The following is a 24,999-nucleotide window of genomic DNA, read 5'->3' on the forward strand; positions in this document are numbered from 1 at the left end:
TATAGGATAGTTATCATTACTCAGTACTGGTACCCTGTGTATATAGCCGAGTTATCATTAATCAGTACTGGTACCCTGTGTATATAGCCTAGTTATCATTACTCAGTACTCACCCTCTGGAAGGGACTCAACACTCGCCCTCTGTAAGGGACTCAACTCTGACACTCTGGAAGGGACTCAATGCTCACCTTGTAAGGGACTCAACACTCACCCTCTGTAAGGGACTCAACACTCACCCTCTGTAAGGGACTCAACCCTCACCCTCTGTAAGGACTCAACACTCACCCTCTGTAAGGACTCAACTCTCACCCTCTGTAAGGAACTCAACCCTCACCCTCTGTAAGGAACTCAATCTCGCCCTCTGTAAGGGACTCAACGCTCACCCTCTGTAAGGGACTCAACACTCACCCTCTGTAAGGGACTCAACACTCACACTCTGTAAGGGACTCAACCCTCACCCTCTGTAAGGACTCAACACTCACCCTCTGTAAGGACTCAACTCTCACCCTCTGTAAGGGACTCAACCCTAACCTCAACCCTAACCCTCTGTAAGGGACTCAACTCTCACCTTCTGTAAGGGACTCAACCCTCCCCCTCTGTAAGGGACTCAACCCTCTCTCTCTGTAAGGGACTCACCTCTAACCCTCTGTAAGGACTCAAACCTCACCCTATGTAAGGACTCAACATTCACCCTCTGTAAGGGACTCAAACCTCACCCTCTGAAAGGGACTATAGTCTCGCCCTCTGAAAGGGACCCCATCCTCACCCTCTGTAAGGGTCTCAACACTCACCCTCTGTAAGGAACTCAACCCTCACCCTCTGTAAAGGACTCAACCCTCACCCTCTGTACGGGCGTCAACCCTCACCCTCTGTAAGGGACTCAATCCTCACCCTATGTAAGGACTCCACCCTCACCCTTTGTAAGGGACTCAACCCTCGCCCTCTGTAAGGACTCAACCCTCACCCTATGTAAGGACTCAATCCTCAACCTCTGTAAGGTACTCAACCCTAACCCTCTGTAAGGGACTCAACCCTCACCCTCTGTAAGGGACTCAACCCTCACCCTCTGTAAGGACTAAACCCTCACCTTCTGTAAGGTACTCAACACTCACCCTCTGTAAGAACTCAACCCTCACCCTCTGTAAAGGACTCATCCCTCGCCCTCTGTAAGGGACTCAACCCTAACCTTCTGTAAGGGACTCAACTCTCACCCTCTGTAAGGGACTCAACCCTCCCCCTCTGTAAGGGACTCAACCCTCTCCCTCTGTAAGGGACTCGACTATCACGCTCTGTAAAGACTCAACCCTCACCCTCTGTGAAGACTCAACCCTCACCCTCTGTAAGGGACTCAACCCACACTCTCAGTAAGGGAATCAACTGTCGCCCTCTGTAAGGACTCAACCCTCATCCCATATAAGGACTCAACCCTCACCCTTTTCTAAGGGACTCAAGCCTAACCTTCTGTAAGGGACTCAACTCTCACCCTCCGTAAGGGACTCAACCCTCCCCCTCTGTAAGGGACTCAACCCTCCCCCTCTGTAAGGGACTCAACCCTCTCTCTCTGTAAGGGACTCACCTCTAACCCTCTGTAAGGACTCAAACCTCACCCTATGTAAGGACTCAACATTCACCCTCTGTAAGGGACTCAAACCTCACCCTCTGAAAGGGACTATAGTCTCGCCCTCTGAAAGGGACCCCATCCTCACCCTCTGTAAGGGTCTCAACACTCACCCTCTGTAAGGAACTCAACCCTCGCCCTCTGTAAAGGACTCAACCCTCACCCTCTGTAAGGGCGTCAACCCTCACCCTCTGTAAGGGACTCAACCCTCACCCTCTGTAAGGGCGTCAACCCTCACCCTCTGTAAGGGACTCAACCCTCACCCTATGTAAGGACTCCACCCTCACACTCTGTAAGGGACTTAACCCTCGCCCTCTGTAAGGGACTCAACTCTCGCCCTCTGTAAGGACTCAACCCTCACCCTATGTAAGGACTCAATCCTCACCCTCTGTAAGGTACTCAACCCTAACCCTCTGTAAGGGACTCAACCCTCACCCTATGTAAGGACTCCACCCTCACCCTCTGTAAGGGACTCAACCCTCACCCTCTGTAAAGGACTCATCCCTCGCCCTCTGTAAGAACTCAACCCTCACCCTCTGTAAAGGACTCATCCCTCGCCCTCTGTAAGGGACTCAACCCTAACCTTCTGTAAGGGACTCAACTCTCACCCTCTGTAAGGGACTCAACCCTCCCCCTCTGTAAGGGACTCAACCCTCTCCCTCTGTAAGGGACTCACCTCTAACCCTCTGTAAGGACTCAACCCTCACCCTATGTAAGGACTCAACTCTCACCCTCTGTAAGGGACTCAACATTCACCCTCTGTAAGGGACTCAAACCTCACCCTCTGAAAGGGACTATAGTCTCGCCCTCTGTAAGGGACCCCATCCTCACCCTCTGTAAGGGTCTCAACACTCACCCTCTGTAAGGGTCTCAACACTCACCCTCTGTAAGGAACTCAACCCTCGCCCTCTGTAAAGGACTCAATCCTCACCCTCTGTAAGGGCGTCAACCCTCACCCTCTGTAAGGGACTCAACCCTCACCCTATGTAAGGACTCCACCCTCACCCTCTGTAAGGGACTCAACCCTCGCCCTCTGTAAGGGACTCAACTCTCGCCCTCTGTAAGGACTCAACCCTCACCCTATGTAAGGACTCAATCCTCACCCTCTATAAGGGACTCAACCCTAACCCTCTGTAAGGGGGAAGTCATCAAACAAACTTTCTCGGACATTCGGTTTCCGTTTGATAAAATAATCTAATTTTGGTCATTTTTCCGCTGCCCCGGTAAATCCCACAAGAGGGCATAAGCAATCATATTGCAAATGTACAAAACATCACGAATCACGACGTGGCCTTATCTCCAAAACTGAAAATATTTCGAAGCCGAAACTTGGTGAGCGTAGGTTTGGCATAATGGGCAGTTGGCCCCGAACAAGATGGCGTCTAGGCCTCAACGGTTTTTGAGTTATGGCCATTTTCTGGGATTAAAGGTCCAAAATGAAAATAGAGCAATAATTTTTCTGCTTCACGTCAAAGTCAAGGACCCTCCGGTGTCAATAAAAAAAGAACCAGCCATTTATCTATCATTTAAGAGAAATCGTTCAATGTCAAATTGGTGATGTTCAAAAATAGGTGCTTTTTCTTTAAACAGTTACAGATCCAGTTGCAGGGTGTTCATACAAATCTTTTTAAAGTGTGCTGCGGAGCTCTGCGACATTTCTGTGATTTTCTATGATTTTCTGAAATAACACACACTCACTAAACCATCCGTAAATAACTCAGTTCTTAACGTAAAGACTTAAAACTCAGGATTCTGTAAAGGCATACCCCAATCAGGATATGAGTTTATTTATAGCTTCCTGTGCCAACCGGAAGTGCCTTAAATGGTGTCATAGTGGCTGTTTCCAAGGGTTAAAAAGGTCAGATCTTTTCAAAACTTCATTTGTGTGATTAGGCAACCCCCATGAACTGTAAGTCAGTCATTTCTCCCAACAGATGTCAAAGAAAAGCTCTCTCTCACACACACACACAGACACACACACACAGCAAGGATGGAGTGAAAAAGTGCAGTGCTTAAAGACACACAGAGCCTGCAATGGCATTTCCATATTCTCTAGGCCGTGCCGAGTTCAACGAGATGCCCCGCTTGACCGTAGCTCGCTCTGAGTGCAGCGACCGTGAAAAAAAGTAGGCCCAAAATGAAGCCTGGCCCAAAATGTCATTTGCTTTTGGGTGACAGTGAGAGAACCGTAAGGGTGAGAAGCACAATTCGACATCAGGTACAATCCTGAGGTCCTCCCGATCTGTACAAGCCTAACCTTGACCGTGTGGCATTAACCCTTAACAGTAAAACAGGATTTTTTGATCTCACAGATTACAATGACATCTCTCCCAATAGGAATACATTGCCTGCACTCCTAAATTCAACCTGAAGCCTATGTGGGTTATGAATGCCGTATGAACCTGTCTTCGATGACAATCCATCAGGCCACTATGAGGTCTACCTGTGTCGATTCTAAGCTTCCTGGACCAACCGGAAGTGGTTAAAATCACCCTAAAAGTGTATATCCATACCCTGCCTGCAGTTTGATAGACATAGTGCATTCAACCCTGTGTAAATCAGTCACTTCTTAACGTAAAGACTTACAACTCAGCATTCTGTAAACGCATACCCCAATGAGGATATGTGTTTACATATAGCTTCCTGTGCCAACCGGAAGTGCCATAATTGGTGTCTCATGGGCTGTTTCGAAGGGTTAAAAAAGTCAGATCTTTCCAAAACTTCATATGTGTGATTAGGCAACCCCCATGAACTGTAAATCAGTCATTTGTCCCATAAAATTTCCAAATAAAACTAAATCACACACACACACACACACAGCTTGGAAGGAGGGCCACATTGTGGTGCATAGAGACATACACTGCCTGCATTAGTTAACCTTTTTGGAACTTTTAAAGAACCGTCAGACCTAGAGTTCCGAACCTTTAATAACATGTTCTAGACCTCAGGTCAATAGTGCGTGGTGAGTTACGTGGCTCTAGAAGGTTCTCGGACCGAGAAACAGCCTCGTAAATTTGCAATCACTTCAATTCATTTTTTCATCACGAAAGTGACGACATTTAGAAATTCCCAGAGTCGCAAGACTAGGTGCATTGCGACCGTCTCTGCCCATATAGACGGACCCCAACGTTTCTGTCCGATAGCTCATTCAAGGACCCTGTAGCAAGTCATGGAAAAAAGTGGATTTTCAGCACCAATTAGGGTCTTGCTCGGACACCAAATGACCTATCGAGCTGAAACTTGGGATTCGGGGTCGCCTCAGCTAGGCCTACACATGACATCTGAACTGGACCCGCAGCTGGAACGTAACTATGTGTTTTACGTTTTTATTATGGTTTGAATAGAATACGTTGTGAATTTTGGGCCATCTCTGTAGTATGTGATAGTTGGCTACTAAACGAGTTGGAAAAAGTGGGTTTGGTGTCAGTTTGTATCAGTTTGGTGTCAGAATGATATCTAATTGACTGATGGACGGTGACTTGCTGGTGACTCTTGTCCATTTGCAATATGTTTAAACAGTGAGGTACCATCATCAAAGTGACATTCTGAAATCAACCCTAACGAGCGATTGAGAGGAACCAGAATCACTGCCCAGCCATCCCGAGTTCATCAGGCCAGTCAATTTCGCATTCCTGCAGGATTTTTAAAGCATGACAAATTCATGATGGTAAATGCTCATTGAACCATATTGCAAATGCACAGTGACTTTGCAAAAGTGAGAAAACCTAAACAAATGGACATAATGAAATCAACACAACGAGCGATGGAGAAGTTCCACTATCAATGCCCAGCCATCCTGTGTTCATCAGGCCAGTCAATGTTGCATTTCTGCAGGATTTTTGAGCATGACAAATTTGTAATGGTAAATGCCCATTGAAACATATTGCAAATGCACATGCACTTGTAATATGATTCAACAGTGAAAAAACATCACCAAATGGACATGATGAAGTCAACACAACGAGTGATGGAAAGGAGCAACTATCACTGCCCGGCCATCCTGTGTTCATCAGGCCGGTCAATTTTGCATTTCTGCAGGATTTTTGAGCATGTCAAATTTCTTATGGCATTTGGCCCCAAAAAGAGTGACTATTGACTTCCTATGAAATCATATTGCAAATGGAGATAACATATGCCTTATGCACAAGTTAAAAAAAAATGATGAAAATAAAATATGACTAAAGTATGTTGATACAGTTCTTATCTTCTTGAAACTCCCCATCCCGGATCCGGGATCGTGACTAAAGCCTCAGGCTCATTAGCATAACGCAACGTTAACGATTTCTGAAAATCGCAAATAAAATTAAAATAATGCGTTTGCTCTCAAGCTTAGCCTTTTCTTAACAACACTGTCATCTCAGATTTTCAAAATATGCTTTTGAACCATAGAAATTGACTAATTTGTGTAAGAGTATGCAAAGCTAGCATAGCATTTTGTGTAGCATGTAGCACGCAACATTTTCACAAAAACCAGATAACCAAATAAATAAAATCATTTACCTTTAAAGAGCTTCTGATGTTTTCAATGAGGAGACTCTCAGTCACATACCAAATGCGCAGTGTTTCCTGAAAGCGTCTGTGTGTAGGAGAAATCGTTCCGTTTTCTACATTGCGTCTGGCTACCGAAACGAACCGAAAATGCAGTCACCTACAACGTAAAACTTTTTCCGGATTAACTACATAATATCGACCGAAACATGGCAAACGTTGTTTGGAATCAGTCCTCAAGGTGTTTTTTCACATATCTCTTCATTGACATGCAGTTCGTGGAAGCTTGCTTTACTCTCTGTATCGTATGGAAAAATACTGGCAGGTGACTTTTGCGCACCAATTTCGGCGCAGGACACCGGGCGGACACGTGGTAAATGTGGTCTGTTATGGTCAATCTTCCAATGATCTGCCTACAAATACGTCACAATGCTGCAGACACCTTGGGGAAACGACAGAAAGGGCAGACTTACTCCTCTCGCGTTCACAGCCATATAAGGAGACCATGGAAAACAGAGCCTCAAAAATCCTTGTCATTTTCTGGATGCCATCTCATCTTGGTTTTGCCTGAAGCTCACGTTATAGGGCACGCACAGAGAAGATCTTTGTATTTCTGGACACGTCAGAGTGTTTTCTTTCGAACGGTAGCAATTATATGCATAGTCGAGCATCTTTTTGTGACAAAATATCTTGTTTAAAACGGGAACGTTTTTCATCCAAAAATGAAATAGCGCCCCCATAGATGTAAGAGGTTATACATGTGTAATTGACACAAAAATCGAAAGAATATCGAAAAATGGTCCAGAAAGCACTTTTTAAGGGTGTGTGAAATTTTTTATAAAATATTGCTATTTTTGACTTTTGACTTTTGAATTCCTATGAAATCATATTGCAAATGTACAAAACATATGCCTTATGCGCAAGTATTTTTATTTTATTTTTAATTATGATAATAAAATTGGACAAAAGTATATTCATACAGTTCTTACACATGTATAATTGACCAAAAAATCAAAAGAATTTCGAAAACGGTCCAGAAAGCACTTTGGTTATAGAATTTTTTTTCACTTTTTCAAAATGTTTTTGGATGTTGACTTGGGTTGCATTTGCAATATGAAAAACCATGGTGGAGCGCGCTCGCCACTTGTTGGATTTTCAAAGTGTTACACTCGACTCTCACCCTCTGTAAGGGCCTCAACTCTCACCCTCTGTAAGGGACTCAACCCTCACCCTCTGTAAGGACTCAACCCTCACCCTCTGTAAGGGACTCAACCCTCACCCTCTGTAAGGGACTCAACCCTCAGCCCAACCTCCTCATACTGGACTAGCTAGAACAGAAAATTCTTACCTTTACTTTGGCAGCCCAGTGGAGTCAGAGGTGAATCTCACAGTAAAATAAGACAGCGGGAGACAGATTTGTGGTGCTCATAACAAAGCATTTATTAAATAAAAGGTTGGAGGAACGGGGATGGGAGAAATACAACTGAAAGGCCTCTCAGGTAACTGGTGGGGTAATTTGGGGTAATGTCGGAGAGGTGGGACCAATTCCAGGTGCCAAATGGTTGCAGCACCTGGACTGGGTAGTGTTGGTGTTGAATCACCAGCCCCTGTTGGTGCCTGTAGAGCTGTCCATGGTGCTGACTCACCATGGCCCCTCAAGCCCTATAGAGCTGTCCATGGTCCTGAGTCACCTTGGCCTCTCTAGCCCTCTCGAGTTGACGAAGGTCCAGCTCCTGCCTTGGTAGCTCCCTGCTGGACCCCAGGTTGACACACTTCCCAGAACATGTGTAAAGCCTGATGATGAATCTCCAGTGGATCTCCCTTCTAAATGACCTGCAGAGTATTAAAAATAGAAATATTTATTTTATACTTTAAGACAAGTCAGTCAGTCTGTTGCCTGTTGAACCTCTCAGCTCTGCCTTGTTACAGAAAACCAACCATAGCACTATACACTGAGTATACCAAAAGTTAAGAACACCTTCCTAATATTGAGCTTGCCCACAGAACTGCCTCAAATCATTCCACAGGGATGCTGGCCCATGTTGACACCAATGCTTCCCACAGATGTCAAGTTGGCTGGATGTCCTGTGGGTGTTGGACCATTCTTGATTCAGATGGGAAACTGTTGACTGTGAAAAACCCAGCAGTGTTGCAGTTTTTGGCACAAAGTGGTGGCACCACAAAACTGGCACTTACTATCATACCCTGTTCAAAGGCACTTTCATCTTGCTCATTCACCCTCTGAATGGAACACGTACACAATCCACGTCTGAAATGTCTCAAGGCTTTAACATCCGTCTTTAACCTGTCTCCTCCCCTTCATCTACACTGAAGTGGATTTAACAAGTGGCATCAATAAGGGATCACAGTTTTCACCTGGTCAATCTGTCATGTTCATGATGCTTGTACAGTCGTTGCCAAAAGTTTTGAGAATGACACAAATGTTAATTTCCACAAAGTTTGCTGCTTCAGTGTCTTTAGATATTTTTGTCAGATGTTACTATGGAATACCGAAGTATAATTACTAGCATTTTATAAGCGTCAAAGGCTTTTATTGACAAATTGTGAGTGAGCCTACTCCCTTGGCTGAAAAGCAACCCCACACATGAATGGTCTCAGGATGCTTTACTGTTGGCATGACACAGGATGCCCCAAACAATCGGAAAGGGGATTCATAAGAGAAAATTACTTTACCCCAGTCCTCAGCAGTCCAATCCCTGTACCTTTTGCAGAATATCAGTCTGTCCCTGATGTTTCTTCCTGGAGAGTAGTAGCTTCTTTGCTGCCCTTCTTGATACCAGGCCATCCTCCAAAAGTCTTCGCCTCACTGTGCATGCCGATGCACTCACACCTGTCTGCTGCCATTCCTGAGCAAGCTCTGTACTGGTGGTGCCCCAATCCCGCAACTGAATCAACTTTAGGAGACAGTCCTGGCGCTTGCTGGACTTTCTTGGGCGCCCTGAAGCCTTTTTCACAACAATTGAGCTGCTCTCCTTGAAGTTCTTGATGATCTGATAAATGGTTGATTTAGGTGCAATCTTACTGGCAGCAATATCCTTGCCTGTGAAGACCTTTTTGTGCAAAGCAATGATGACGGCATATGTTTCCTTGCAGGTAACAATGGTTGACAGAGGAAGAACAATGATTCCAAGCACCACCCTCCTTTTGAAGCTTCCAGTCTGTTATTCAAAATCAATCAGCATGACAGAGTGATCTCCAGCCTTGTCCTCGTCATCACTCACACCTGTGTTAACGAGAGAATCACTGACATGATGTCAGCTGGTCCTTTTGTGGCAGGGCTGAAATGCGGTGGAAATGTTTTTGGGGGTTTCAGTTCATTTGCATGGCAAAGAGGGACTTTGAATTCATAGCAATTCATCTGATCACTCTTCATAACATTCTGGAGTATATGCATATTACCATCATACAAACTGAGGCAGCAGACGTTGTGAAAATTAATATTTGTGTCATTCTCAAAACTTTTGGCCACGACTGTACACTCAGTGTATGTTCTGTGGTCTGTTGTAGCTCAGTTAGTAGAACATGGTCCTCTGTAGTTCAGTTAGTAGAGCATGGTCCTCTGTAGTTCAGTTAGTAGAACATGGTCCTCTGTAGTTAGTAGAACATGGTCCTCTGTAGTTCAGTTAGTAGAACATGGTCCTCTGTAGTTAGTAGAACATGGTCCTCTGTAGTTCAGTTAGTAGAACATGGTCCTCTGTAGTTCAGTTAGTAGAGCATGGTCCTCTGTAGTTCAGTTAGTAGAGCATGGTCCTCTGTAGTTCAGTTAGTAGAACATGGTCCTCTGTAGTTAGTAGAACATGGTCCTCTGTAGTTCAGTTAGTAGAACATGGTCCTCTGTAGTTAGTAGAACAGAGTCCTCTGTAGTTCAGTTAGTAGAACATGGTCCTTTGTAGTTAGTAGAACATGGTCCTCTGTAGTTCAGTTAGTAGAACATGGTCCTCTGTAGATCAGTTAGTAGAACATGGTCCTCCGTAGTTCAGTTAGTAGAGCATGGCTCATGGTCCTCTGTGGTTCAGTTTGGAGAGCTTGGTCCTCTGTGTCTCAGTTGTTGAATAAAATCAAAATCAAATCATCAAATTAAATGTATTTATATAGCCTTTCTATAACCCAGCTAAAAACCACAAACAGCAAGCAATGCAGGTGTAGATGCACGGTGGCTAGGAAAAACTCCCTAGAAAGGCCAAAACCTAGGAAGAAACCTAGAGAGGAGCCAGGCTATGAGGGGTGGCCAGTCCTCTTCTGGCTGTGTGGGGTGGAGATTATAACAGAACATGGCCAAGATGTTCAAATGTTCATAAATGACCAGCATGGTCAAATAATAATAATCACAGTAGTTGTCGAGGGTGCAGCAAGTCAGCAGTAAATGTAGGAGTAAATGTAAATGTCAGTTGGCTTTTCATAGCCGATCATTAAGAGTATCTCTACCGCTCCTGCGGTTCCATAGCCGTAGGCAGAATAGTTTAAACTGAAGCAGCAGCACGGCCAGGTGGACTGGGGACAGCAAGGAGTTATCATGCCAGGTAGTCCTGAGGCATGGTCCTAGGGCTCAGGTCCTCTGAGAGAGAGAAAGAAAGAGAGAAAGAGAGAATTAGAGAGAGCATACTTAAATTCACACAGGACACCATATAAGACAGGAGAAGTACTCCAGATATAACAGACTGACCCTAGCCCCCTGACACATAAACTACTGCAGCATAAATACTGGAGGCTGAGAGAGGAGGGGTCGGGAGACACTGTGGCCCCATCCGATGATACCCCCGGACAGGGCCAAACAGGCAGGATATAACCCCATCCACTTTGACCGAGGACCAGCCCCCACAGCACTAGAGGGATAACTTCAACCACCAACTTACCATCCTGAGACAAGGCCGAGTATAGCCCACAAAGATCTCCGCCATGGCACAACCCAGGGGGGGGGGCGCCAACCCAGACAGGAAGATCTGGGAGTCGCCAATGACTAGGGTTCATTGAAGCATCGTCGTCTGTAAATTAGGTGGTAGTGCGTGGAGCGTGCAACACCAGAATAGCGGGTTTGATTCCCGAGACACGTAAATGTATTCATGCAGGACTGTAAGTCACTTTGGATAAAAGCGTCTGCCAAATGGAATTTATTATTATTATATTCTAGCTCATTACTGCAGTTTCATACCTTAATACACACGTTCCACAATCAATACATTATTTGTTGCAGCACAGAGAACTAGCCTGTGGGGTGGAATATTTGACTGCAGCCTTGTTTGATGTATGTGAGTGTACATGCATGTGTGTTCCAGGAAGTCACCTGTTATTACCTTTGACAGGACAGGGTTAGGTTTAGGTTAAGGTTGTGAGGTTGGGGACAAACACTGTCCTACTGTACTTGTTGTGAAGTTGGGAACAAACACTGTCCTACTGTACTTTTTGTGAGGTGGGGACAAACACAGTCCTATTGTACTTATTGTGAGGTTGGGGACAAGCACAGTCCTATTGTACTCGTTGTGAGGTTGTGGACAAACACTGTCCAACTGTACTTGCTGTATGGTTGGGGACAAACACTGTGCTACTGTACTTGTTGTGATTTTGAGGACAAACACTGTCCTACTGTTCTTGTTGTGAGTTGGGGACAAACACTGTCCTACTGTACTTGTGATTTTGAGGACAAACACTGTCCTACTGCTACTGTGAGGTTGGGGACAAGCACAGTCCTGCTGTACTTGTTGTGAGGTTGGGGACAAACACGGTCCTGCTGTACTTGCTGTGAGGTTGGGGACAAACACAGTCCTACTGTACTTGTTGTGAGGTTGAGGTGTGGCTGTGTGAAGTTGTCTCAAAGCGCCTGCAATTATCTTCTGATATTTTCCTCTGAAAACATTTATATATAATATTGTGTTTCTCTGCGCTAGTTGGTTACTTTCCAGGGACCCAGACAACTACTGACTACCTTTACTTTACTGTTTGTCTTTCAGGGGCCCTAATACTGAGACTTGGACTGAAAGAAGAGCACAGTCACACATGGACTGACCCTGCTTTTGGTCTGTTAGTGCTGCTCAGGGTGATCTGAGATGGTCAGACTATATACCTACAGCTATGAAGAACAGTGTGGACACACCTGGGCAGACTTGAATGGAGGCACAGACCTGAATACTCCTGGACATATAAATAGACCTGCAATCAGAAGCCTGAGCACACTGAGACCTCCACTGCTCTAAACAAGCCTCACCATTGGCCAGTCACATCCTGACCTGTGGCTGTTCCCGGTGGGCAGGGTTAAGATGAGCCTGTCCAATCAAAGCTGTGGTAGTAGCATTGACGACCTGCGGCGCTACCAACATCATGTTTACGCAGTTGTCTACAGCGTCATCTTGGCCCCGGGCCTTCTGGGTAATGTCCTGGCTCTTTGGGTGTTCCAGGCATACGTCAGGGAGACCAAGAGAGGTGTGGTGTTCATGATGAACCTGGCTGTAGCTGATCTCATGCAGGTAACTTTAGGATACACACATCATCATATATACACTACCACTGAAAAGTTTGAGGTCACTTAGAAATGTCCTTGTTTTTGAAAGAAAAGCAAAAAAAATTGTCCATTAAAATAAGATCAAATTGATCAGAAGTACAGTGTAGACATTTTTAATGTTGTAAATGACTATTGTAGCTGGAAACGGCAGATTTTTTTATGGAATATCTACATAGGCGTACAGAGGCCCATTATCAGCAACCATCACTCTTGTGCTCCAATGGCATGTTGTGTTAGCTTATTCAAGTTTATAATCTTAAAAGGCTAATTGATCATTAGAAAACCCAATTATGTTTGCAATTATGTTAGCACAGCTGAAAACTGTTGTTCTAATTACAGAAGCAATCAAACTGGCCTTCTCTAAACTTGTTGAGAATCTGGAGTGTCAGCATTTGTGGGTTTGATTACAGGGTCAAAATGGCCAGAAACAAAGAACTCTGAACTCTGAAACTCGTCAGTCTATTCTTGTTCTGAGAAATGAAGGGTATTCCATGTGAGAAATTGCTAAGAAACGGAAGACCTCGTACAACGCTGTGTACTACTCTCTTCACAGAACAGAGCAAACTGGCTCTAACCAGAATAGAAAGAGGAGTGGGGGGCCCAGGTGCACAACTAAGCAAGAGGACAAGTACAGTACATTAGTGTCTAGTTTGAGAAACAGGCACCTCACAAGTCGTCAACTGGCAGCTTTATTAAATAGTACCTGCAAAACACCAGTCTCAACATCAACAGTGAAGAGGCGACCCCCGGGATGCTGGCCTTCTAGGCAGAGTTGCAAAGAAAAAGCCATATCTCAGACTGGCCAACAAAAATAAAATATTTAGATGGGCAAAAGAACACAGACACTGGACAGAGGAACTCTGCCTCGAAGGCCAGCATCACGGAGTCACCTCTTCACTGTTGACGTTGAGACTGGTGTTTTGCAGATACTGTCCTAACAGCAGAGGGAGCACCCCCCTATCCACATCGACGGGACAGTAGTGGAGAGAGTAGTAAGTTTTAAGTTCCTCGGCGTACACAAACTAGGGCAGTGTGCAGAGTGGTTGAGATTGCATCGTCTGTGGACCTATTTGGGCGGTAAGCAAATTGGAGTGGGGGTGCTTTGCTGCAGGAGGGACTGGTGCACTTCGCAAAATAGATGGCATCATGAGAAAGGGAAATTATGTGGATATATTGAAGCAACATCTCAAGACATCAGTCGGGAAGTTAAAACTTGGTCACAAATAATTCTTCCAAATGGACAATACCCCAAGCATACTTCCAAAGTTGTGGCAAAATGGCTTAAAGACAACAAAGTCAAGGTATTGGAGTGGCCATCACAAAGCCCTGACCTCAACCACATAGAACATTTGTGGGCAGAACTGAAAAAGCATGTGAGAGAAAGGAGGCCTACAAACCTGACCCAGTTACACAAGCTCTGTCAGGAGGAATGGGCCAATGTGGGAAGCTGTTGGAAGGCTACCCGAAACGTTTGACCAAGTTAAACAATTTAAAGGCAATGCTACCAAATACTAATTGAGGGAATGCAAACTTCTGACCCACTAGGAATGTGATGAAATTTAAAAAAACTGAAACATATCATTCTCTCTGCTATTATTCTGACATTTTACATTCTTAAAATAAAGTGGTGATCCTAACTGACCTAAAACAGGGAATTTGTAATTGGATTAAATGTCAGGAATTGTTAAACTGAGTTTAAATGTATTTCGTTAGGGTGTATGTAAACTTCCGACTTCAACTGTATTTACTATTGAAATAAAGATGGCAATGCATCAATAATACACGTTTCCAATAGGCCGATATCTAGAAATGCATACAACCAAATTATATATATGTACACACACCGATATACATCATTTTAATAGCAGGACACTGTAAAGTCCATTAAATATATATATGCAGTATATATATACACACACATCGGTATTCAACATTTTAATAGCAGGGCATTGTAAAGTCCATTATCCTGTTGAAACTCCCCATCCCGGATCCGGGATCGTGACTAAAGCCTCAGGCTCATTAGCATAACGCAACGTTAACGATTTCTGAAAATCGCAAATAAAATGAAAATAATGCGTCTGCTCTCAAGCTTAGCCTTTTCTTAACAACACTGTCATCTCAGATTTTCAAAAAATGCTTTTGAACCATAGAAATTGACTAAGCAGGTGTGTTAAATTTGGTGTCATCGCTCTCACACTCCCTCATACTGACTGGTCACTGGAAGTTCAACATGGCACCTCATGACAAAGAACTCTCTGAGGATCTGAGAAAAATAATTGTTGCTCTACATAAAGATGACCTGGGCCATAAGAAGATTGCCAAGACCCTGAAACTGAGCTGCAGCACGGTGGCCAAGACCATACAGCGGTTTAACTAGACAGGTTCCACTCAGAACAGGCCTCGCCATGCTCGACCAAAGAAGTTGAGTGCACGTGCTCAGCGTCATATCCAGAGGTTGTCTTTGGGAAATAGACGTATGAGTGCTGCCAGCATTGCTGCAGAGGTTGAAGGGGTGGGGGGTCAGCCTGTCAGTGCTCAGACCATACGCCATACACTGCATCAAATTGGTCTTCATGGCTGTCGTCCCAGAAGGAAGCCTCTTCTAAAGATGATGCACAAGAAAGCCCGCAAACAGTTTGTTGAAGACAAGCAGACTAAGGACATGGATTACTGGAACCATGTCCTGTGGTCTGATGAGACCAAAGTAAATGGATGGTGTCAAGCGTGTGTGGCGGCAACCAGGTGAGGAGTACAAAGACAAGTGTGTCTTGCCTACAGTCAAGCATGGTGGTGGGAGTGTCATGGTCTGGGGCTGCATGAGTGCTGCCGGCACTGGGGAGCTACAGTTCATTGAGGGAACCATGAATGCCATACTGAAGCAGAGACTGGGCCGCAGGGCAGTATTCAAACATTGTAACGACCCCAAACACACCTCCGAGACGACCACTGCCTTGCTAAAGAAGCTGAGGGTAAAGGTGATGGACTGGCCAAGCATGTCTCCAGACCTAAACCCTATTGAGCATCTGTGGGGCATCGTCAAACGGAAGGTGGAGGAGTGTACGGTCTCTAACATCCACCAGCTCCGTGATGTCGTCATGGAGGAGTGGAAGGGGATTTCAGTGGCAACTTGTGAAGCTCGGGTGAACTCCATGTCCAAGAGGGTTAAGGCAGTGCTGGAAAATGATGGTGGCCACACAAAATATTGACACTTTGGGCCCAATTTGGACATTTTCACTTAGCGGTGTACTCACTTTTGATGCCAGCGGTTTAGACATTAATGGCTGTGTGTTAGGTTATTTTGAGGGGACAGCAAATTTACACTGTTATACAAGCTGTACACCCACTACTTTACATTGTGACAAAGTGTAATTTCTTCAGTGTTGTCACATGAAAAGATATACTCAAATATTTACAAAAATGTGAGGGGTCTACTCACTTTTGTGATATACTGTGTGTGTGTGTGTGTGTGTATATACAGTGCCTTGCGAAAGTATTCGGCCCCCTTGAACTTTGCGACCTTTTGCCACATTTCAGGCTTCAAACATAAAGATAAGTGCCATAATTTTGCATGCCCAATTTTTCAGTTTTTGATTTGTTAAAAAAGTTTGAAATATCCAATAAATGTCGTTCCACTTCATGATTGTGTCCCACTTGTTGTTGATTCTTCACAAAAAAATACAGTTTTATATGTTTATGTTTGAAGCCTGAAATGCGGCAAAAGGTCGCAAAGTTCAAGGGGGCCGAATAATTTCGCAAGGCACTGTACATGTCCAGCTGTCTATAGTCTATCTTGGCCATGTAGGGTACATATCCAGCAGTCTATAGTCTAGAGTGGCCATGTACTGTACATATCCAGCAGTCTAGAGTCTAGAGTGGCCATGTAGGGTACATATCTATCAGTCTGTAGTCTAGTGTGGCCATGTAGGGTACATATCCAGCAGTCTATAGTCTAGAGTGGCCATGTAGGGTACATATCCAGCAGTCTAGAGTCTAGAGTGCCCATGTAGGGTACATATCCAGCAGTCTAAAGTCAAGAATAGCCATGTAGGGTACATATCCAGCAGTCTATGGTCTAGAATAGCCATGTAGAGTACATATCCAGCAGTCTATGGTCTAGAATAGCCATGTAGGGTACATATCCAGCAGTCTATGGTCTAGAATAGCCATGTTGGATACATATCCGGCAGTCTACGGTCTAGCTTGTCCATGTAGGGTACATATCCAGCAGTCTATGGTCTAGCTAGGCCATGTAGGGTACATATCCAGCAGTCTATGGTCTAGAATAGCCATGTAGAGTACATATCCAGCAGTCTATGGTCTAGAATAGCCATGTAGGGTACATATCCAGCAGTCTATGGTCTAGAATAGCCATGTTGGATACATATCCGGCAGTCTACGGTCTAGCTTGTCCATGTAGGGTACATATCCAGCAGTCTATGGTCTAGCTAGGCCATGTAGGGTACATATCCAGCAGTCTATAGTCTAGAATGGCCATGTAGAGTACATATCCAGCAGTCTATGGTCTAGAGTGGCCATGTAGAGTACATATCCAGCAGTCTATAGTCTAGAATAGCCATGTAGGGTACATATCCAGCAGTCTATAGTCTAGAATAGCCATGTTGGATACATATCCGGCAGTCTATGGTCTAGCTTGGCCATGTAGGGTACATATCCAGCAGTCTATGGTCTAGCTAGGCCATGTAGAGTACATATACAGCAGTCTATAGTCTAGAATGGCCATGTAGGGTACATATCTATCAGTCTATAGTCTAGAGTGGCCATGTAGGGTACATATCCAGCAGTCTAGAGTCTAGAGTGCCCATGTAGGGTACATATCCAGCAGTCTAAAGTCAAGAATAGCCATGTAGGGTACATATCCAGCAGTCTATGGTCTAGAATAGCCATGTAGAGTACATATCCAGCAGTCTATGGTCTAGAATAGCCATGTAGGGTACATATCCAGCAGTCTATGGTCTAGAATAGCCATGTAGAGTACATATCCAGCAGTCTATGGTCTAGAATAGCCATGTAGGGTACATATCCAGCAGTCTATGGTCTAGAATAGCCATGTTGGATACATATCCGGCAGTCTACGGTCTAGCTTGTCCATGTAGGGTACATATCCAGCAGTCTATGGTCTAGCTAGGCCATGTAGGGTACATATCCAGCAGTCTATAGTCTAGAATGGCCATGTAGAGTACATATCCAGCAGTCTATGGTCTAGAGTGGCCATGTAGAGTACATATCCAGCAGTCTATAGTCTAGAATAGCCATGTAGGGTACATATCCAGCAGTCTATAGTCTAGAATAGCCATGTTGGATACATATCCGGCAGTCTATGGTCTAGCTTGGCCATGTAGGGTACATATCCAGCAGTCTATGGTCTAGCTAGGCCATGTAGAGTACATATACAGCAGTCTATAGTCTAGAATGGCCATGTAGAGTACATATCCAGCAGTCTATAGTCTAGAATAGCCATGTAGAGTACATATCCAGCAGTCTATGGTCTAGAATAGCCATGTAGGGTACATATCCAGCAGTCTATGGTCTAGAATAGCCATGTAGGGTACATATCCAGCAGTCTATGGTCTAGAATAGCCATGTAGGGTACACATCCAGCAGTCTATAGTCTAGAATAGCCATGTAGGGTACATATCCAGCAGTCTATGGTCTAGCTAGGCCATGTAGGGTACATATCCAGCAGTCTATAGTCTAGAATGGCCATGTAGAGTACATATCCAGCAGTCTATAGTCTAGAATAGCCATGTAGGGTACATATCCAACAGTCTATGGTCTACAATAGCCATGTTGGATACATATCCGGCAGTCTATGGTCTAGCTTGGCCATGTAGGGTACATATCCAGCAGTCTATGGTCTAGCTAGGACATGTAGGGTACATATCCAGCAGTCTACGGTCTAGAATAGCCACGTAGGGTACATATCCAGCAGTCTATGGTCTAGAATAGCCATGTAGGATACATTCCCGGCAGTCTATGATCTAGAATAGCCATGTAAGGTACATACCCAGCAGTCTATTGTCTATCTTGGCCATGTAGGGTACATATCCAGCAGTCTATGGTCTAGAATAGCCATGTAGGGTACATATCCAGCAGTCTATGGTCTAGAATAGCCATGTAGGGTACATATCCAGCAGTCTATGGTCTAGAATAGCCATGTAGGGTACATATCCAGCAGTCTATGGTCTAGCTTGACCATGTAGGGTACTTATCCAGCAGTCTATTGTCTAGCTTGGCCATGTAGGGTACATATCCAGCAGTCTATGGTCTAGCTAGGCCATGTAGGGTACATATCCAGCAGTCTACGGTCTAGAATAGCAACGTAGGGTACATATCCAGCAGTCTATGGTCTAGAATAGCCATGTAGGATACATTCCCAGCAGTCGATGGTCTAGAATAGCCATGTAGGGTACATATCCAGCAGTCTACGGTCTAGAATAGCCACGTAGGGTACATATCCAGCAGTCTATGGTCTAGAATAGCCATGTAGGATACATTCCCGGCAGTCTATGATCTAGAATAGCCATGTAAGGTACATACCCAGCAGTCTATAGTCTAGAATAGCCATGTTGGATACATATCCGGCAGTCTATTGTCTAGCTTGGCCATGTAGGGTACAAATCCAGCAGTCTATGGTCTAGCTAGGCCATGTAGGATACATTCCCGGCAGTCTATGATCTAGAATAGCCATGTAAGGTACATACCCAGCAGCCTATGGTCTAGCTTGGCCATGTAGGGTACATATCCAGCAGTCTATGGTCTAGAATAGCCATGTAGGGTACATATCCAGCAGTCTATGGTCTAGAACAGCCATGTAGGGTACATATCCAGCAGTCTATGGTCTAGCTTGGCCATGTAGGGTACATATCCAGCAGTCTATGGTCTAGCTAGGACATGTAGGGTACATATCCAGCAGTCTACGGTCTAGAATAGCCATGTAGGGTACATATCCAGCAGTCTATGGTCTAGAATAGCCATGTAGGGTACATATCCAGCAGTCTATGGTCTAGCTTGACCATGTAGGGTACTTATCCAGCAGTCTATTGTCTAGCTTGGCCATGTAGGGTACATATCCAGCAGTCTATGGTCTAGCTAGGCCATGTAGGGTACATATCCAGCAGTCTACGGTCTAGAATAGCAACGTAGGGTACATATCCAGCAGTCTATGGTCTAGAATAGCCATGTAGGATACATTCCCAGCAGTCGATGGTCTAGAATAGCCATGTAGGGTACATATCCAGCAGTCTACGGTCTAGAATAGCCATGTAGGGTACATATCCAGCAGTCTATGGTCTAGAATAGCCATGTAGGGTACATATCCAGCAGCCTATGGTCTAGCTTGGCCATGTAGGGTACATATCCAGCAGTCTATGGTCTAGAATAGCCATGTAGGGTACATATCCAGCAGTCTATGGTCTAGAACAGCCATGTAGGGTACATATCCAGCAGTCTATGGTCTAGCTTGACCATGTAGGGTACATATCCAGCAGTCTATGGTCTAGAATAGCCATGTAGGGTACATATCCAGCAGTCTATGGTCTAGAATAGCCATGTAGGGTACATATCCAGCAGCCTATGGTCTAGCTTGGCCATGTAGGGTACATATCCAGCAGTCTATGGTCTAGAATAGCCATGTAGGGTACATATCCAGCAGTCTATGGTCTAGAACAGCCATGTAGGGTACATATCCAGCAGTCTATGGTCTAGCTTGACCATGTAGGGTACATATCCAGCAGTCTATGGTCTAGAATAGCCATGTAGGGTACATATCCAGCAGTCTATTGTCTATCTTGGCCATGTAGGGTACATATCCAGCAGTCTATGGTCTAGAATAGCCATGAAAGGTGCATATCCAGCAGTCTATTGTCTAGCTTGGCCATGTAGGGTACATATCCAGCAGTCTATGGTCTAGAATAGCCATGTAGGGTACATATCCAGCAGTCTATTGTCTATCTTGGCCATGTAGGGTACATATCCAGCAGTCTATGGTCTAGAATAGCCATGAAAGGTGCATATCCAGCAGTCTATTGTCTAGCTTGGCCATGTAGGGTACATATCCAGCAGTCTATGGTCTAGCTAGGCCATGTAGGGTACATGTCCAGCAGTCTACGGTGTAGAATAGCCATGTAGGGTACATACTCAGCAGTCTATAGTCTAGAAAAGCCATGTAGAGTACATATCCAGCAGTCTATAGTCTAGAATAGCCATGTTGGATACATATCCGGCAGTCTATGGTCTAGCTTGGCCATGTAGAGTACATATCCAGCAGTCTATAGTCTAGAATAGCCATGTAGAGTACATATCCAGCAGTCTATGGTCTAGAATAGCCATGTAGAGTACATATCCAGCAGTCTATGGTCTAGAATAGCCATGTAGAGTACATATCCAGCAGTCTATGGTCTAGAATAGCCATGTAGGGTACATATCCAGCAGTCTATGGTCTAGAATAGCCATGTAGAGTACATATCCAGCAGTCTATAGTCTAGAATAGCCATGTAGGGTACATATCCAGCAGTCTATGGTCTAGAATAGCCATGTAGGGTACATATCCATCAGTCTATGGTCTAGCTTGGCAATGTAGAGTACATATACAGCAGTCTATAGTCTAGAATAGCCATGTAGAGTACATATCCAGCAGTCTATAGTCTAGAATAGCCATGTAGGGTACATATCAAGCAGTCTATGGTCTACAATAGCCATGTTGGATAAATATCCGGCAGTCTATGGTCTAGCTTGGCCATGTAGGGTACATATCCAGCAGTCTATTGTCTAGCTAGGCCATGTAGAGTACATATACAGCAGTCTATAGTCTAGAATGGCCATGTAGAGTACATATCCAGCAGTCTATAGTCTAGAATAGCCATGTAGGGTACATATCCAGCAGTCTATGGTCCAGAATAGCCATGTTGGATACATATCCAGCAGTCTATGGTTTAGCTTGGCCATGTAGAGTAGATATCCAGCAGTCTATAGTCTAGAATAGCCATGTAGGGTACATACCCAGCAGTCTATAGTCCAGAATAGCCATGTTGGATACATATCCAGCAGTCTATGGTTTAGCTTGGCCATGTAGAGTAGATATCCAGCAGTCTATAGTCTAGAATAGCAATGTAGGGTAAATACCCAGCAGTCTATAGTCCAGAATAGCCATGTAGGGTACATATCCAGCAGTCTATAGTCTAGAATAGCCATGTAGGGTACATATCCAGCAGTCTATAGTCTAGAATAGCCATGTAGGGTACATATCCAGCAGTCTATGGTCTAGAATAGCCATGTTGGGTACATATCCAGCAGTCTATGGTCTAGCTTGGCCATGTAGAGTACATATCCAGCAGTCTATGGTCTAGAATAGCCATGTAGGGTACATAACCAGCAGTCTATGGTATAGAATAGCCATGTAGGGTACATATCCAGCAGTCTATGGTCTAGCTTGACCATGTAGGGTACTTATCCAGCAGTCTATTGTCTAGAATAGCCATGTAGGGTACATATCCAGCAGTCTATGGTCTAGAATAGCCATGTAGGGTACATATCCAGCAGTCTATGGTCTAGCTTGGCCATGTAGAGTACATATCCAGCAGTCTATGGTCTAGAATAGCCATGTAGGATACATATCCAGCAGTCTATGGTCTAGCTTGACCATGTAGGGTACTTATCCAGCAGTCTATTGTCTAGAATAGCCATGTAGGGTACATATCCAGCAGTCTATGGTCTAGAATAGCCATGTAGGGTACATACCCAGCAGTCTATAGTCCAGAATAGCCATGTTGGATACATATCCAGCAGTCTATTTTCTATCTTGGCCATGTAGGGTACATATCCAGCAGTCTATGATCTAGAATAGCCATGTAGGGTACATATCCAGCAGTCTATATTCTAGAATAGCCATGTAGGGTACATATCCAGCAGTCTATGGTCTAGAATAGCCATGTTGGGTACATATCCAGCAGTCTATGGTCTAGCTTGGCCATGTAGAGTACATATCCAGCAGTCTATGGTATAGAATAGCCATGTAGGGTACATATCCAGCAGTCTATGGTCTAGCTTGACCATGTAGGGTACTTATCCAGCAGTCTATTGTCTAGAATAGCCATGTAGGGTACATATCCAGCAGTCTATGGTCTAGAATAGCCATGTAGGGTACTTACCCAGCAGTCTATAGTCCAGAATAGCCATGTTGGGTACATATCCAGCAGTCTATGGTCTAGCTTGGCCATGTAGAGTACATATCCAGCAGTCTATGGTCTAGAACAGCCATGTAGGGTACATATCCAGCAGTCTATGGTCTAGAATAGCCATGTAGGGTACATATCCAGCAGTCTATTGTCTATCTTGGCCATGTAGGGTACATATCCAGCAGTCTATAGTCTAGAATAGCCATGTAGGGTACATATCCAGCAGTCTATGGTCTACAATAGCCATGTTGGATAAATATCCGGCAGTCTATGGTCTAGCTTGGCCATGTAGGGTACATATCCAGCAGTCTATGGTCTAGCTAGGCCATGTAGAGTACATATACAGCAGTCTATAGTCTAGAATGGCCATGTAGAGTACATATCCAGCAGTCTATAGTCTAGAATAGCCATGTAGGGTACATATCCGGCAGTCTAAAGTCTAGAGTGGCCATGTAGAGTACATATCCAGCAGTCTATGGTCTAGCTTGGCAATGTAGAGTACATATACAGCAGTCTATAGTCTAGAATGGCCATGTAGAGTACATATCCAGCAGTCTATAGTCTAGAATAGCCATGTAGGGTACATATCCAGCAGTCTATGGTCTACAATAGCCATGTTGGATAAATATCCGGCAGTCTATGGTCTAGCTTGGCCATGTAGGGTACATATCCAGCAGTCTATTGTCTAGCTAGGCCATGTAGAGTACATATACAGCAGTCTATAGTCTAGAATGGCCATGTAGAGTACATATCCAGCAGTCTATAGTCTAGAATAGCCATGTAAGGTACATATCCAGCAGTCTATGGTCCAGAATAGCCATGTTGGATACATATCCAGCAGTCTATGGTTTAGCTTGGCCATGTAGAGTAGATATCCAGCAGTCTATAGTCTAGAATAGCCATGTAGGGTACATACCCAGCAGTCTATAGTCCAGAATAGCCATGTTGGATACATATCCAGCAGTCTATGGTTTAGCTTGGCCATGTAGAGTAGATATCCAGCAGTCTATAGTCTAGAATAGCAATGTAGGGTAAATACCCAGCAGTCTATAGTCCAGAATAGCCATGTAGGGTACATATCCAGCAGTCTATAGTCTAGAATAGCCATGTAGGGTACATATCCAGCAGTCTATGGTCTAGAATAGCCATGTTGGGTACATATCCAGCAGTCTATGGTCTAGCTTGGCCATGTAGAGTACATATCCAGCAGTCTATGGTCTAGAATAGCCATGTAGGGTACATAACCAGCAGTCTATGGTATAGAATAGCCATGTAGGGTACATATCCAGCAGTCTATGGTCTAGCTTGACCATGTAGGGTACTTATCCAGCAGTCTATTGTCTAGAATAGCCATGTAGGGTACATATCCAGCAGTCTATGGTCTAGAATAGCCATGTAGGGTACATATCCAGCAGTCTATGGTCTAGCTTGGCCATGTAGAGTACATATCCAGCAGTCTATGGTCTAGAATAGCCATGTAGGATACATATCCAGCAGTCTATGGTCTAGCTTGACCATGTAGGGTACATATCCAGCAGTCTATGGTCTAGAATAGCCATGTAGGGTACATATCCAGCAGTCTATGGTCTAGAATAGCCATGTTGGGTACATATCCAGCAGTCTATAGTCTAGAATAGCCATGTAGGGTACATATCCAGCAGTCTATAGTCTAGAATAGCCATGTAGGGTACATATCCAGCAGTCTATGGTCTAGCTTGGCCATGTAGAGTACATATCCAGCAGTCTATGGTCTAGAATAGCCATGTAGGGTACATAACAAGCAGTCTATGGTCTAGAATAGCCATGTAGGGTACATATCCAGCAGTCTATTGTCTATCTTGGCCATGTAGGGTACATATCCAGCAGTCTATGGTCTACAATAGCCATGTTGGATAAATATCCGGCAGTCTATGGTCTAGCTTGGCCATGTAGGGTACATATCCAGCAGTCTATTGTCTAGCTAGGCCATGTAGAGTACATATACAGCAGTCTATAGTCTAGAATGGCCATGTAGAGTACATATCCAGCAGTCTATAGTCTAGAATAGCCATGTAGGGTACATATCCAGCAGTCTATGTTCTAGCTAGGCCATGTAGGGTACATATCCAGCAGTCTATAGTCTAGAATGGCCATGTAGAGTACATATCCAGCAGTCTATAGTCTAGAATAGCCATGTAGGGTACATA

General features: G+C 44.5%; 1 protein-coding gene across 2 annotated transcripts in view; it reads left to right on the forward strand.

Moving 5' to 3' along the window:
• The window catches only part of gpr174 (G protein-coupled receptor 174), an 88,357-nt gene that overhangs the window by 46,042 nt on the left and 17,316 nt on the right, over window positions 1-24,999 (forward strand). For both annotated transcript variants that reach the window (XM_064955497.1, XM_064955496.1), the window contains exon 2: window positions 12,073-12,585. In XM_064955497.1, coding sequence (XP_064811569.1) covers window positions 12,379-12,585 — 207 coding nt within the window. In that variant the 5' untranslated portion in view covers window positions 12,073-12,378. The remainder of the gene's footprint in view (window positions 1-12,072; window positions 12,586-24,999) is intronic.

The sequence above is a fragment of the Oncorhynchus masou genome, chromosome 32 (genome assembly GCF_036934945.1).
Source record: "Oncorhynchus masou masou isolate Uvic2021 chromosome 32, UVic_Omas_1.1, whole genome shotgun sequence".
Classification (NCBI taxonomy): domain Eukaryota; kingdom Metazoa; phylum Chordata; class Actinopteri; order Salmoniformes; family Salmonidae; genus Oncorhynchus; species Oncorhynchus masou.